We start from the raw sequence: 13,442 nt of genomic DNA, 5'->3' as shown, positions 1-13,442 counted from the left end.
GGGCGGGCCCAGCGGAGGCAGGAAGCGGCGGGGGCTTTTCCTGCCCGCGGCCCCGAGCGGAGCGGAGCGGGGCGGGCGGACCCGCCGGGCCGCGGTGAGAGCGGGCAGCGGGCCTCGGCAGCCCCCAGCCCTCGTGAGGGGGGCGGGTCTTCACCCGCGGGGCGCTGCGGGATGGAGCGGGGCCGGGCCGGGAGGGGCGGACGGAGCCCAGGGGTGAGGCGGGGACAGGGCCGGCCCGGGGCGCTGCCGGGGCTGCGGGACCCGTGCGGCCTCAGGGGCTCTGCTGCGCCTCGGGGGTCCCCACACAGAGCGGGGCGTGCGACAGACCCAGCCCGTGAGGCGGACGGGGGTCCCCGAGAGCCCCGGGAGCGGGGAGTGCTGCGGGGAACGGACCGGCGGCCCTTGGTCTGGGGGTTTGGCCTGGAGAATGGGATCTGGGTCTGGGGGAGAGAATCTGGGTCTGAGGGAGGGGGTGTGGGTCTGGGGGAGCTGGAAATCCTGGGGTGGGAGCGGCCCTTGGTCTGGGGATGGGGGTTTGGGTCTGAGGGAGGGGGTTTGGGCCTGGAGAATGGGATTGGAGCGGGGAGTGCTGCGGGGAACGGACCGGCGGCCCTTGGTCTGGGGAGGGACTGGGGGTTTGGCCTGGAGAATGGGATCTGGGTCTGGGGGAGAGAATCTGGGTCTGAGGGAGGGGGTGTGGGTCTGGGAGAGCTGGAAATCCTGGGGTAGGAGTGGAGAGCATCCCTGGGTCTGGGGGAAGGGGTCTGGGTCTGGGCATGGGGGTCTAAGGGTGGGGGTTTGGGCCTGGGAATGGGAGTTTGGGTCTGGGGGAAGGGATCTGGGGGGGATTGGGTCTGGGGGAGCTGGACGTCCTGGGGTAGGTGTAGTGAGCGTCCCTTGGTGTGAGGGAAGGGGTTTGGGCCTGGGGGAGTTGGAGTCCTGGGGTAGGAGCAGCAAACTTCCCTGGGTTTGGGGGAAGGGGTTTGGGTCTGGGGTCAGGGAATGGGGGTTTGAGTTTGGTGGAGCTGGAAAGCCTGGGGTAGGAGCAGCGAGTGTAGCTTGGTCTGCTCCTGGGGGTTTGGGTTTCGGGAAGGCAGTTTGGAGGAGTGGATTTGGGGATGGGGGTTTGGGTCTGGGAATAGGGGTTTGGAGGAGTGGGTTTGGGGATGAGGGTTTGAGTGTGGGGGAGTGGGTTTGGGGCTGGGAATGGGGGTCTGAGGGTGGGGGTTTGGGTATGGCAAAGTGAGTTTGGAGGAATGGATTTGGGGATGGGGGTTTGGGTCTGGGGGTTTGGGCACGGCAAAGTGCGTTTGGAGGGATGGATTTGGGGATGGGGGTTTGGGTCTGGCAATAGGGGTCTGGGAGTTTGGATCTGAGAAAGGGGTTTTGGAGGACTGGGTTTCAGTCTGGGGAAGGGGGTTTGGGTCTGAGGGTGGGGGTTTGGCTCTGGGTGGGGGTTTGGGTCTGGGGGTTTGGAGGAGTGGGTCTGAGGGTCTGGGAATGGGGGTCTGAGGGTAGGGATTTAGGTCTGGGGAAGAGGGTTTTGGTCTTGGGGGTTTGGAGGAGTGGGTTAGGCTCTGGGGGCCCAGCCCTGCCCCAGTGTTGATCCCCGTGCCCCCCCAGGAGATGACCACCCTGACGCACCGGGGCCGGCGCGCCGAGGGCAAGGAGAGGAAGGGGGAGGGCGAGGAGGAGCCCGAGCTGAACGAGGAGGAGCCCGACGACTCCAAGGACATCCGGCTGACCCTGATGGAGGAGGTGCTGCTGCTGGGGCTGAAGGACAAGGAGGTGAGGCTGGGCACCTGGCAGTGCCCACCCAAGCTGGGCTCCAGGCTCTCGGGGGGTTGGGTGGGTGGGGTTGTGTTCAGGGGTCCCAGGACGAGGGGAGAGATGAGAATCTTGACTCCATCTTTCAGAAGGCTCATTTATTTTATTATATTAAAATGCTATATTAAAACTATACTAAAAAGAATAGGGAAAGGATCCATCAGAAAGATGGAAAAGAAAGGAATGGAATAGATAACAAAATCTTGTGACTGCTCACAGCCTCGACACAGGTGGCTGTCATTGGTCATCAAGTGAAAACAATTCACATGCTGGGTAAACAGTTCTCCAAATCACATTCCAAAGCAGCAAAACGTGGAGAAGCTGAAGCTCCCCAGCTTCTCACGAGAAAAGATCCTGGCAAAAGGATTTTTCATAAAATTTGTCTGTGACAGGGGGGTTCTTCTCAGTGTTCTCCCTTAGAACCTGCTTGGGATCACAAGATTGTGTTCACAGAATTCACAGAATGGCTGGGCTGGAAGAGACCTTAAAGATCATGGAGCCCAACACCTCAGCTGAGCCGTGGCCCTGGGTGTTGGAAGGGACTGTGAAGCTCATCCAGTTCCCAACCCTCACCATGGGCAGGGACACCTCCCACCATCCCAGGCTGCTCCAAGCCCTGTCCAGCCTGGCCTTGGCCACTTCCAGGGATGGGCCAGCTGCTGTGGGCTGCCTGTGCCAGGAGATGGCAACCTGAGCTGTGCATGGGGCTGGCAAGGGCTGTCCCAGCTGCTCTGCCCTGGGGACAGTGGCACGAGGTCAGGGGTGCCCTGGGGACAGTGGCAGAGCACAGTTGGGGTTGTTCTTAACAGGGCTGAAGGGCTGAGCTGAGGCTCAAGCTGATTTATCAAAGGGTGAACATCCTCCTCTGCAGCCCCAAAACAGCAGCTGAACACCATGAGCACTGCTCTGCTCTTTAAAAATCCATGTGCCAAAACAGCAGCTGAACACCATGAGCACTGCTCTGCTCTTTAAAAATCATGTGGGGAAGAGGAGAGGGAAGAGGAGAGGGCAGCAGAGGCAGCTGGGCTGGGAGCTGGAGCAGCCACAGTGGACAGGGAGCAGGAGCTGCAGCTCTGCTGCCTTCCTGGGCCAGGCAGGGCTGGGGCTGTCACTGCTGGGAGCTCCAGGTGTGCCTGCCACCCTGGGGAAGGAGATCCTGCTCAAACACAATTGCTTGGTGCTTATCAGCTGCTGGGAACTGGTTAGTCAGCCCTGCCTGGAAGGGGAAGATGCCTGCTGTGGAATTCTCTGTGCTTTCCCTGTGCCTTGACTTCACCCCTGCTTCCATTTCCTGCAGCAGCTCGGGGCAATCTTTGGCAGGGAGGGTGGGGAGGCCCTGGCACAGGTGATTCCAGGGCTGCCCCATCCCTGGGAGTGGCCCAGGCCAGGCTGGACGGGGCTGGGAGCAGCCTGCTGTGGTGGAACCTGTCCCTGCCGTGACAGGGAATGGGATTTGTTGATCTTTAAGGTCCCTTCCAACCCAAACCATTCCACAGTTCTGAAATCTGCTATTCCTCACCAGTGGATGGGGAATTGCAGACCAGGGGAAGCCACCAGGTGTCCAAAGTGCTTTTTGAGGTGACAGTGGCAGAGCAGAAGCTTCTAGAAGGGCTCTCCAGCTGCAGGAACCCACTTTGGCCAAGACTGAGCTTAGTGGTCCTGGAGATCTTTCCCAGCTGTGGTTATTCCATGATTGCTGTGTGAGCCTGGCTCCCCCCCTGAGGAGCTGGGGTGGATGTCCTCCTCCTCCTCACCCCTCAGGGATGGAATTGAACCTTTGTGAGGTGCCAGAACCTTCTTCCCAGCAGGGCTCTGCACTTCTGGGCTGCTCCCAGAGCTGTGCCACAGCTCGTGACAGTGCCAAGGGCTGGGGCTGTCCTGTTTGAGAGCCCCAGATAAGATCTGGGAGCCAACTGGGAAGTGGCAGGAGCTCAGGGCTGTACAGGGAACACAATGCAAATAATCCTGCAGCAAATATTTGAGGGCTTTTTTTCCTGGGCTGTGTTTGGTGTTCTTGGTTAATGTATCCTGGGAACAGCCCTTGAGCCACCAGGAACCTGGGAGAGCACAACAAACAGGGGAAAAAACCCTTGTCACTCTTTTATTTATTTATTTATTTATTTTTATTCCATCCTGTCCTTCCACATTCCTGTAGCTCACAACCAGAGGCAGCAGCAGCCTGGCCCTGAGCTGGGCTCTGTTTTCACAGCTCGGGTGTTCACTCATGCTTTGATGACTGGGGAAAAACAAGATGATTTTTGCCAAATTCAATGAGCTCACGGTGTAATTTCATTATTTAAAGTGCCAGTCTGTCCATGTAGGAGGACCTGGCTGCACACCAGCCTGGCTTTTGTAACCAGTCTGATTCCAGAAGCTGGAAATAGCCCAGGAGCTTTGGGATTTAAAATTTCCTAGGGGTAACCTGCCCTTGAGGCCAGGAAATTGAAACCTTTGCTCATCTTCACACCCTTTCCTGGAGAACTTGTTTGTAAAAGCCATGAGCACAACCCAGGGAAGGAAACCAGGAGGGCAGGGATGAAAGGTTCCTTTGTCTGCCTGCACGAGGAAGTGGAGAAAGCAAATAAAAATATTCATTTCTTTTATGGTTCTCCGTGCTGGGCAAGCCCAGAGTCCACATGCCCTGCTCAAACAGAGCCCCAGGGGATGGGAATTCAGCCCTGGGGAGGGCTGGGGGCTCCCAGCCTCTTTGCCTTGGGTTTTTCTCCAGTCTCCTGGTGGCTTTTAGGTCCTTCTCTCCTTGTTTTCCATCCAGAGAAAGAGCAGCAGGAAAGGAAGAAAGAGAGCAGCAGGAAAGGGGGGGAAAAAGAGCAGAGAAGGAGGAAAGAAAGCAGCAGAAAAAAGCAGCGTAAAGGGAGGGATAAAAGAGCAGAAGGGGGGGAGAGAAAACAGCAGAAAGAGAAGCAGAAAGGGAGAGGAAAAAAGAGGAGAAAGAGAGGAGAAAAAGCAGCATAAAGGGAGAAAGAGCAGAAAGGAAGGGAAGAAAGCAACAGAAAGGGAGGGGAAAAGGGCAGAAAGAGCAGCAGAAAGGTGGAAATTCCCACCAGGAACCCCTTGCAGGTGTGCTGGGGTCTCTGCAAACCCCCCTGTGGTGGCTGTGATCCCACTGGGGGCACCCCTCAAATGCCACCCCAGCCCCCCGAGGCTCTCCCTGAGCCCTGGCTGCTCCTGGCTTGCCCTGAAACCCAAGGAACAGAGGGAAACAATGGGGCTTTGTTCTCATCAGGGAGTGAAAGAGGAATGGGAGAAGGGGAGGGAAGGAAAGGTCACCTGGGCTGTCCCATTGCTCCAAAGCACAGCCAGCTCTCTTGGAAAGCATCTCTTGAGTGTTCTTGAAGCTCAGGGAGCAGCAAATTCCCTGGGCAAATTCCCTCCCTGGGCAAATTCTCAGGGCAAATTCCCTCTCTGCCCTTCCCTGGGAAAATTCCCTGGGCAGATTCCTTCCCTGCCCTTCCCTGGCCTTTCTTGTCCAGGTGTTCTGGTTTTTTTTCTCCCTGGCTGCAATTCCAACCCAGAACTGTCCTGTGCACTCTGGAGCTTGGGGTTCTCTTCCTTTTTGCTGCTCCTTTTTTATGATCAGACAGGAGCAGGGAAATCTGGGAAGGTTTGGAAAGAGGAGCAGAGAAATCTGGGAGGGTTTGGTGAGAAAGGAGCAGAAACAGGAGCAGGGAAATTTGGGAACGTTTAGAGAGAGGAACAGAGAAATCTGGGAGGGTTTAGAGAAACAGGAACGGGGAAATCTGGAAAGTTTTGGATAAAAGAGCAGGGAAATCTGGGAGGGTTTGGAGAGAGGAGCAGAGACGGGAGCAGGGAGACTTAGGAAGGTTTAGAGAGACAGGAGCAGAGAAATCTGGGAAGGTTTGGAGAGAGGAGCAGAGACAGGAGCAGGGAGACTTAGGAAGGTTTGGAGAGACAGGAGCAGAGAAATCTGGGAAGGTTTGGAGAGACAGGAGGAGGGAAATTTGGGAAGGTTTGGCGAAAAGGGAGCAGGGAAATTTGGGAAGGGTTGGAGAGAGTAGGGAAATGTGGAAATTGGGGGAGCTTTGGAGAGACGGGAGGAGGGAAATGTGGGAAGGTTTGGAGAGACAGGAAGAGGGAAATTTGGGAAGGTTTAGAGGGAGGGGCAGGAAAATCTGGGAAGCTTTGGAGAGACAGGAGCAGGGAAATGTGGAAATCTGGGAGGGTTTGGAGAAAGGAGCAGGGAAATGTGGAAATCTGGGAGAGTTTGGAGAGACGGGAGCAGGGAAATGTGGAAATCTGGGAGGGTTTGGAGAAGGAACAGAGACAGGAGCAGGGAAATGTGGACATCTGGGAGGGTTTGGAGAAGGAGCAGAGACAGGAGCAGGGAAATGTGGGAATCTGGGAGGGTTTGGAGAAGGAGCAGGGAAATGTGGAAATCTGGGAGGGTTTGGAGAAGGAGCAGGGAAATGTGGAAATCTGGGAGGGTTTGGAGAAGGAGCAGAGACAGGAGCAGGGAAATGTGGAAATCTGGGAGGCTTTGGAGAGACAGGAGCAGGGAATCTGGGAGGGTTTGGAGAAGGAGCAGAGACAGGAGCAGGGAAATGTGGAAATCTGGGAGGGTTTGGAGAAGGAGCAGGGAAATGTGGAAATCTGGGAGCTTTGTGGAGACTCCTGGTGAGGATCCAGCCAGGCCAGGAGGGCGCAGAGGCAGAGGAGAGGAGAGAACCCCTCCCGTTTGCTCGCCAGGGCTACACGTCCTTCTGGAACGACTGCATCTCCTCGGGGCTGCGCGGGGGGATCCTGATCGAGCTGGCCCTGCGCGGCCGCATCCGCCTGGAGCCCCTGGCCCTGAGGAGGAGGAGGCTGCTGGAGAGGAAGGTGAGGAGGGGGAGGCGCCTGGGGAGGGTGGTGAGGGTGGTGAGGATGCTGGGAGGAATGTGAGGCTAGGGAGGAAGATGAGGACAGGGTGGATGCTGGGGAGGAAGGTGGGGATGGGGAGGAAGGTGAAGATGCTGGAAGGAAGGTGAGGCTGGGGAGGATGCTAGAGAGGAAAGTGAGGCTGCTGGGGAGGAAGGTGAGGATGGGGAGGAAGGTGAGGATGGGGAGGAAGGTGAGGATGGGGAGGAAGGTGAGGATGGGGAGGAAGGTGAGGGTGCTGGGGAGGAAGGTGAGGATGGGGAGGAGGCTGGAGAGGAAGGTGAGGATGGTGAGGGTGCTGGGAGGAAGGTGAGGATGCTGGGGAGGAAGGTGAGTATAATACATAGTATAATATATTATAATTATATAAATTTACAATATTATAATATTATATAATATTAATAGAGTATGATAATGTATAATTATAATAGCAACAGAAAGGGAGGGGAAAAGGGCAGAAAGAGCAGCAGAAAGGTGGAAATTCCCACCAGGAACCCCTTGCAGGTGTGCTGGGGTCTCTGCAAACCCCCCTGTGGTGGCTGTGATCCCACTGGGGGCACCCCTCAAATGCCACCCCAGCCCCCCGAGGCTCTCCCTGAGCCCTGGCTGCTCCTGGCTTGCCCTGAAACCCAAGGAACAGAGGGAAACAATGGGGCTTTGTTCTCATCAGGGAGTGAAAGAGGAATGGGAGAAGGGGAGGGAAGGAAAGGTCACCTGGGCTGCCCCATTGCTCCAAAGCACAGCCAGCTCTCTTGGAAAGCATCTCTTGAGTGTTCTTGAAGCTCAGGGAGCAGCAAATTCCCTGGGCAAATTCCCTCCCTGGGCAAATTCTCAGGGCAAATTCCCTCTCTGCCCTTCCCTGGGAAAATTCCCTGGGCAGATTCCTTCCCTGCCCTTCCCTGGCCTTTCTTGTCCAGGTGTTCTGGTTTTTTTTCTCCCTGGCTGCAATTCCAACCCAGAACTGTCCTGTGCACTCTGGAGCTTGGGGTTCTCTTCCTTTTTGCTGCTCCTTTTTTATGATCAGACAGGAGCAGGGAAATCTGGGAAGGTTTGGAAAGAGGAGCAGAGAAATCTGGGAGGGTTTGGTGAGAAAGGAGCAGAAACAGGAGCAGGGAAATTTGGGAACGTTTAGAGAGAGGAACAGAGAAATCTGGGAGGGTTTAGAGAAACAGGAACGGGGAAATCTGGAAAGTTTTGGATAAAAAAGGAGCAGGGAAATCTGGGAAGGTTTGGAGAGAGGAGCAGAGACAGGAGCAGGGAGACTTAGGAAGGTTTGGAGAGACAGGAGCAGAGAAATCTGGGAAGGTTTGGAGAGACAGGAGGAGGGAAATTTGGGAAGTTTTGGCGAAAAGGGAGCAGGGAAATTTGGGAAGGGTTGGAGAGAGTAGGGAAATGTGGAAATTGGGGGAGCTTTGGAGAGACGGGAGGAGGGAAATGTGGGAAGGTTTGGAGAGACAGGAAGAGGGAAATTTGGGAAGGTTTAGAGGGAGGGGCAGGAAAATCTGGGAAGCTTTGGAGAGACAGGAGCAGGGAAATGTGGAAATCTGGGAGGCTTTGGAGAGACAGGAGCAGGGAAATGTGGAAATCTGGGAGGGTTTGGAGAAGGAGCAGGGAAATGTGGACATCTGGGAGCTTTGTGGAGACTCCTGGTGAGGATCCAGCCAGGCCAGGAGGGCTGAGAGGCAGAGGAGAGGAGAGAACCCCTCCCGTTTGCTCGCCAGGGCTACACGTCCTTCTGGAACGACTGCATCTCCTCGGGGCTGCGCGGGGGGATCCTGATCGAGCTGGCCCTGCGCGGCCGCATCCGCCTGGAGCCCCTGGCCCTGAGGAGGAGGAGGCTGCTGGAGAGGAAGGTGAGGAGGGGGAGGCGCCTGGGGAGGGAGGTGAGGATGGTGAGGATGCTGGGAGGAATGTGAGGCTAGGGAGGAAGATGAGGACAGGGAAGGTGAGGAGGGGGAGGCGCCTGGGGAGGCTGGGGAGGGAGGGGAGGCTGCTGGGGAGGAAGGTGAGGATGGGGAGGAAGGTGAGCATGGGGAGGGAGGGGAGGCTGCTGGTGAGGATGCTGGGAGGAATGTGAGGCTAGGGAGGAAGATGAGGACAGGGTGGATGCTGGGGAGGAAGGTGGGGATGGGGAGGAAGGTGAAGATGCTGGAAGGAAGGTGAGGCTGGGGAGGATGCTAGAGAGGAAAGTGAGGCTGCTGGGGAGGAAGGTGAGGATGGGGAGGAAGGTGAGGGTGCTGGGGAGGAAGGTGAGGATGGGGAGGAGGCTGGAGAGGAAGGTGAGGATGGTGAGGGTGCTGGGAGGAAGGTGAGGATGCTGGGGAGGAAGGTGAGTATAATACATAGTATAATATATTATAATCATATAAATTTACAATATTATAATATTATATAATATTAATAGAATATGATAATGTATAATTATAATAGTATAATATAACAATGATACAAAATTACAATACAGTAATATATAATGTTAATAGAATATTATTTTAAGATATTATAATAGTATAGTATTATCTAATAACGTCACAAAATTGCAATATTACAATATAATATTAATAGAATATTATACTAATATATAATGATAATTGTATAACATTATATAACAATAATATAAAATTACAATATTATAATATTGAATAACAATAGAATATTATCTTGATATATACTTATTAAATATTATATAACAATGATACAAAATTACAATTTAGTAATAGTCTATAATAATAGAATATTATATTAACATATCATTATAATAGTATAGTATTATTTAATGTCACAAAATTACAATATTATAATATATAATATTAATAGAATATTAATAGAATAATATATTAATGTATAATAATTTATATTATATTAACAATATAATAATTGTATATTTATAGTAACAATAATATAAAATTACGATATTATATAATAATTTAATATTATCTTAATGTATACTTATTATATATTATATAACAATGATGCAGAATTACAATTTTATAATATTATATAATGATAATAGAATATTATATTAGTCTATAATTATAATAGTAAAATACTATTTAATAATGACACAAAAGACTATATTATAATGTTGTATAATAATAGAATATTATATTAGTCTATAATTATAATAGTAAAATACTATTTAATAATGACACAAAAGACTATATTATAATGTTGTATAATAATAGAATATGATATCATTTTAACAGTATAATATTATATAATCTTTTTGGAAGTGGACAGTATGACAGTATTTATGGCAATGTTCTCTGCCGTTGCTGCTCCAGGTGCTGCTGAAGTCGGACGCCCCCACGGGGGACGTGCTGCTGGATGAGACCCTCAGGCACATCAAGGCCACGGAGCCAGCAGAGACGGTGCAGACCTGGATAGAGCTGCTCACTGGTAGGGCTGGGTGGGCATTCCATCACCCCAGCTCCCTCCAGGGCTGTCCAAACCTCCCTGAGACCCCCCAAAATCCATCCAGGGTCACCCTCTGCATGCAGAGCTCCAGGATCTGGTGGTGAGGGAACCCCAAGTCCAGCCTGGACCCTCCAAAACCCCTGTCCAGGGCTGTCCAAACATCCCTCAGAGCTCCTGTGGCAGAGCCAGGTGTCCATGCAGGACACCATGGAAGGGTGGAAGGACGTTGGGATTGGGACAGAAACGTTGAGCAGAGCCTCCCTGGCCTGGCTGTGATGCCTGGAGATGAGGAGAGCAGGAGAAAGCTGATGGGAAGGCTGAATGTGGGGGCAGAGAAGAATTTTCTGTGTGTTCCTTTGCTGGGAGCTTGGTGGAAATCTTGGACCTCAGAGCTCCTGTGGCAGGGCCTGGCGTCCATGCAGGACATCATGGAAGGGTGAAAGAGCACTGGGATTGGGAAAGAAACCTTGAGCAGAGCCTCCCTGGCCTGGCTCTGGATCCCTGGAGGTTCCTGGAGAGGGGGAGAGCAGGAGAAGGTTGAATTTATGGGCTAAGAAGAATTTTCTGGGTTGGGAGCTGGGTGGAAATCTTTTATCTCAGAGCTCCTGTGGCAGGGCCTGGTGTGCATGGAGGACACCATGGAAGGGTGGAAGGACACTGGGATTGGGAAAGAAACCTTGACCAGAGTCTCTCTGGATCTGGATCTGATCTCTGGAGGTCCCTGGGGATGAGGAAAGCAGGGGAAGGCTGAATGTGAGGGAAAGAAGAATTTTCTGGGTTGGGAGCTTGGTGGAAGTCTTGGACCTCAGAGCTCCTGTGGCAGGGCCTGGTGTCCATACAGACACCATGGAAGGGGGAGAAAGCTGATGGGAAGGCTGAATGTGGGGGCAGAGGAGAATTTTCTGTGTGTTCCTTTGCTGGGAGCTTGGTGGAAGTCTTGGACCTCAGAGCTCCTGTGGCAGGGCCTGGTGTCCATGCAGGACATCATGGAAGGGTGAAAGAGCACTGGGATTGGGAAAGAAACCTTGAGCAGAGCCTCCCTGGCCTGGCTCTGGATCTCTAGAGCTCTCTGGAGGTCCCTGGAGATGGGGAGAGCAGGAGAAGGTTGAATTTGTGGGCAAAGAAGAATTTTCTGGGTTGGGAGCTTGGTGGAAATCTTGGTCCTCAGAGCTCCTGTGGCAGGGCCTGGTGTCCATACAGACACCATGGAAGGGTGGGAGGACACTGGGATTGGGGAGCAAACCTTGAGTAGAACCTGCCTGGCCTGGATCTGATCCCTGGAGGTCCCTGGGGATGAGGAAAGCAGGGGAAGGCTGAATGTGAGGGAAAGAAGAATTTTCTGGGTTGTGCGCTTGGTGGAACTCTTGGTCCTCAGAGCTCCTGTGGCAGGGCCTGGTGTCCATACAGACACCATGGAAGGGTGGGAGGACACTGGGATTGGGGAGCAAACCTTGAGTAGAACCTGCCTGGCCTGGATCTGATCCCTGGAGGTCCCTGGAGATGAGGAGATCAAGGAAAGGCTGAATGTGGGGACAGAGAAGAATTTTTTGAGTTAGGAGCTGGGTGGAAATCTTGGACCTCAGAGCTGGAAAGACGTTGGGATTGGGAAAGAAACCTTGATCAGAGCCTCCCTGTCCTGGCTCTGGATCTCTAGAGCTCCCTGGAGGTCCCTGGGGATGGGGAGAGCAGGAGAAGGTTGAATTTGTGGGCAAAGAAGAATTTTCTGGGTGGGAGTTTGGTGGAGATCTTGGTCCTCAGAGCTCCTGTGGCAGGAAGGCTGGAAGGACGTTGGGATTGAGGATTGGGGAGCAAACCTTGATCAGAGCCCTCCTGCCTCCCCAGGAGAGACGTGGAACCCCTTCAAGCTGCAGTACCAGCTGCGCAACGTGCGGGAGCGGCTGGCCAAGGCGCTGGTGGAGAAGGGCATCCTGACCACGGAGAAGCAGAACTTCCTGCTCTTCGACATGACCACGCACCCGGTGAGCAACGCCTCCGAGAAGCAGCGCCTGCTGAGGCGGCTGCAGGAGAGCGTCCTGGAGCGCTGGGTCAACGAGCCCCAGCGCATGGAGCGCCGGACTCTGGCCCTGCTGGTGCTGGCCCACGCCTCCGACGTGCTGGAGAACGTTTTCGCCAGCCTGGCCGACGACAAGTACGACCTGGCCATGAACAGGACCAAGGACCTGCTGGACATGGACCCCGAGGTGGAGGCGGCCAAAGGAAAGGGCACCGAGATGATCTGGGCCGTGCTGGCCGCCTTCAATAAGTCCTAAAAGTCCTCCTTGGTGGGTCCCCGTGCTGGGGTCGCACCCTGGGGTCTCCCCAGAGGGACCTGGAGCTGCAAGGTGCCAAGGCAAGGGGCGCTGGGATGATCTGGGCCGTGCTGGTGGCCTTCAGTGAAACACTTCTCACGTGGCATGGGGAGATCCTTGGTGGGTCCCATCACGGGCACCTCACACCCCAGCTGGGGTCACACCCTGGGGGCTCCCCAGAGGGACCTGGAGCTGATCTGGTGACCTGGGCCGTGCTGGTGGCCTTCAGGAAGTCCTTAACCCCTCACACAGGGTGGAGGAGACCCTTGGTGGGTCCCATCAAGGAGAGCCCTCTCCCCACGGGGACCTGCAGCTCCTGAGGCACAGGCATGGAGATGATCTGGGCTCTGCTGGTGGCCTTCACTAAGTCCTAAACTCCTCCTCACGTGGTGTGGGGAAGACCCTTGATGGGTCCCATCCTGAGGTGCCACCTGGGCTCCCACCCTGGGGTCCCCCCAGAGGGACCTGGAGCTGGAAGGTGCCAAAGCAATGGGCACAGCGATGATCTGGGCCGTGCTGGTGCCCTTCAAGGAGTCCTGAACTCCTCCCACAGGCTGGAGGTGACCCTTGGTGGGTCCCATCAAGGAGAACCCTCTCCCCGTGGGCACCTGCAGCCCCCGGGGCACTGGCTGGGCTCAGCCTGGGGAGGGACCAGGGGATTTTTGCTTTTCCCCTCCCCAGGTGGGTGAGAACCCCCCAGCAGCCCCAGCACAGCCTCCGGGGGAGGTGGCAGCAGCTCCTTGGGCATTTCCTTCTGAGGCCAGTGCAGAGCCGGGGGTGGCACGGATGGGGGTGGCAGTGCCAGGGGTGGCAGTCTTCACTAAGTCCTAAACTCCTCCTCACGTGGTGTGGGGAAGACCCTTGATGGGTCCCATCCTGAGGTGCCACCTGGGCTCCCACCCTGGGGTCCCCCCAGAGGGACCTGGAGCTGGAAGGTGCCAAAGCAATGGGCACAGAGATGATCTGGGCCGTGCTGGTGCCCTTCAAGGAGTC

At 54.5% G+C, this 13,442-nt stretch overlaps 1 protein-coding gene across 3 annotated transcripts; it reads left to right on the top strand.

Annotated features, from left to right (window-relative positions):
* Positions 1-12,918, top strand: GOLPH3L (golgi phosphoprotein 3 like). Of its 3 annotated transcripts, none has more exons than XM_039702273.1 (5): positions 1-94; positions 1,624-1,788; positions 6,553-6,684; positions 10,008-10,122; positions 11,983-12,918. In XM_039702273.1, exons 2-5 carry the CDS (start codon positions 1,627-1,629, stop codon positions 12,408-12,410), a joined length of 837 nt encoding a protein of 278 aa, XP_039558207.1. In that variant the 5' UTR covers positions 1-94; positions 1,624-1,626; the 3' UTR covers positions 12,411-12,918. The 3 variants fall into 3 exon arrangements, with proteins under 3 accessions (XP_039558207.1, XP_039558205.1, XP_039558206.1); XM_039702271.1 differs by lacking the exon at positions 1-94 and adding an exon at positions 192-213; XM_039702272.1 differs by lacking the exon at positions 1-94 and adding an exon at positions 251-405.
* The last annotated feature ends 524 nt before the right edge of the window (positions 12,919-13,442 follow it).

Source organism: Passer montanus, unplaced genomic scaffold (genome assembly GCF_014805655.1).
Source record: "Passer montanus isolate IOZ18808 unplaced genomic scaffold, ASM1480565v1 scaffold154, whole genome shotgun sequence".
Lineage (NCBI taxonomy): Eukaryota > Metazoa > Chordata > Aves > Passeriformes > Passeridae > Passer > Passer montanus.
The sequence above is the reverse complement of the archived record's forward strand: the minus strand, read 5'-3'. Positions and strand labels throughout refer to the sequence as shown.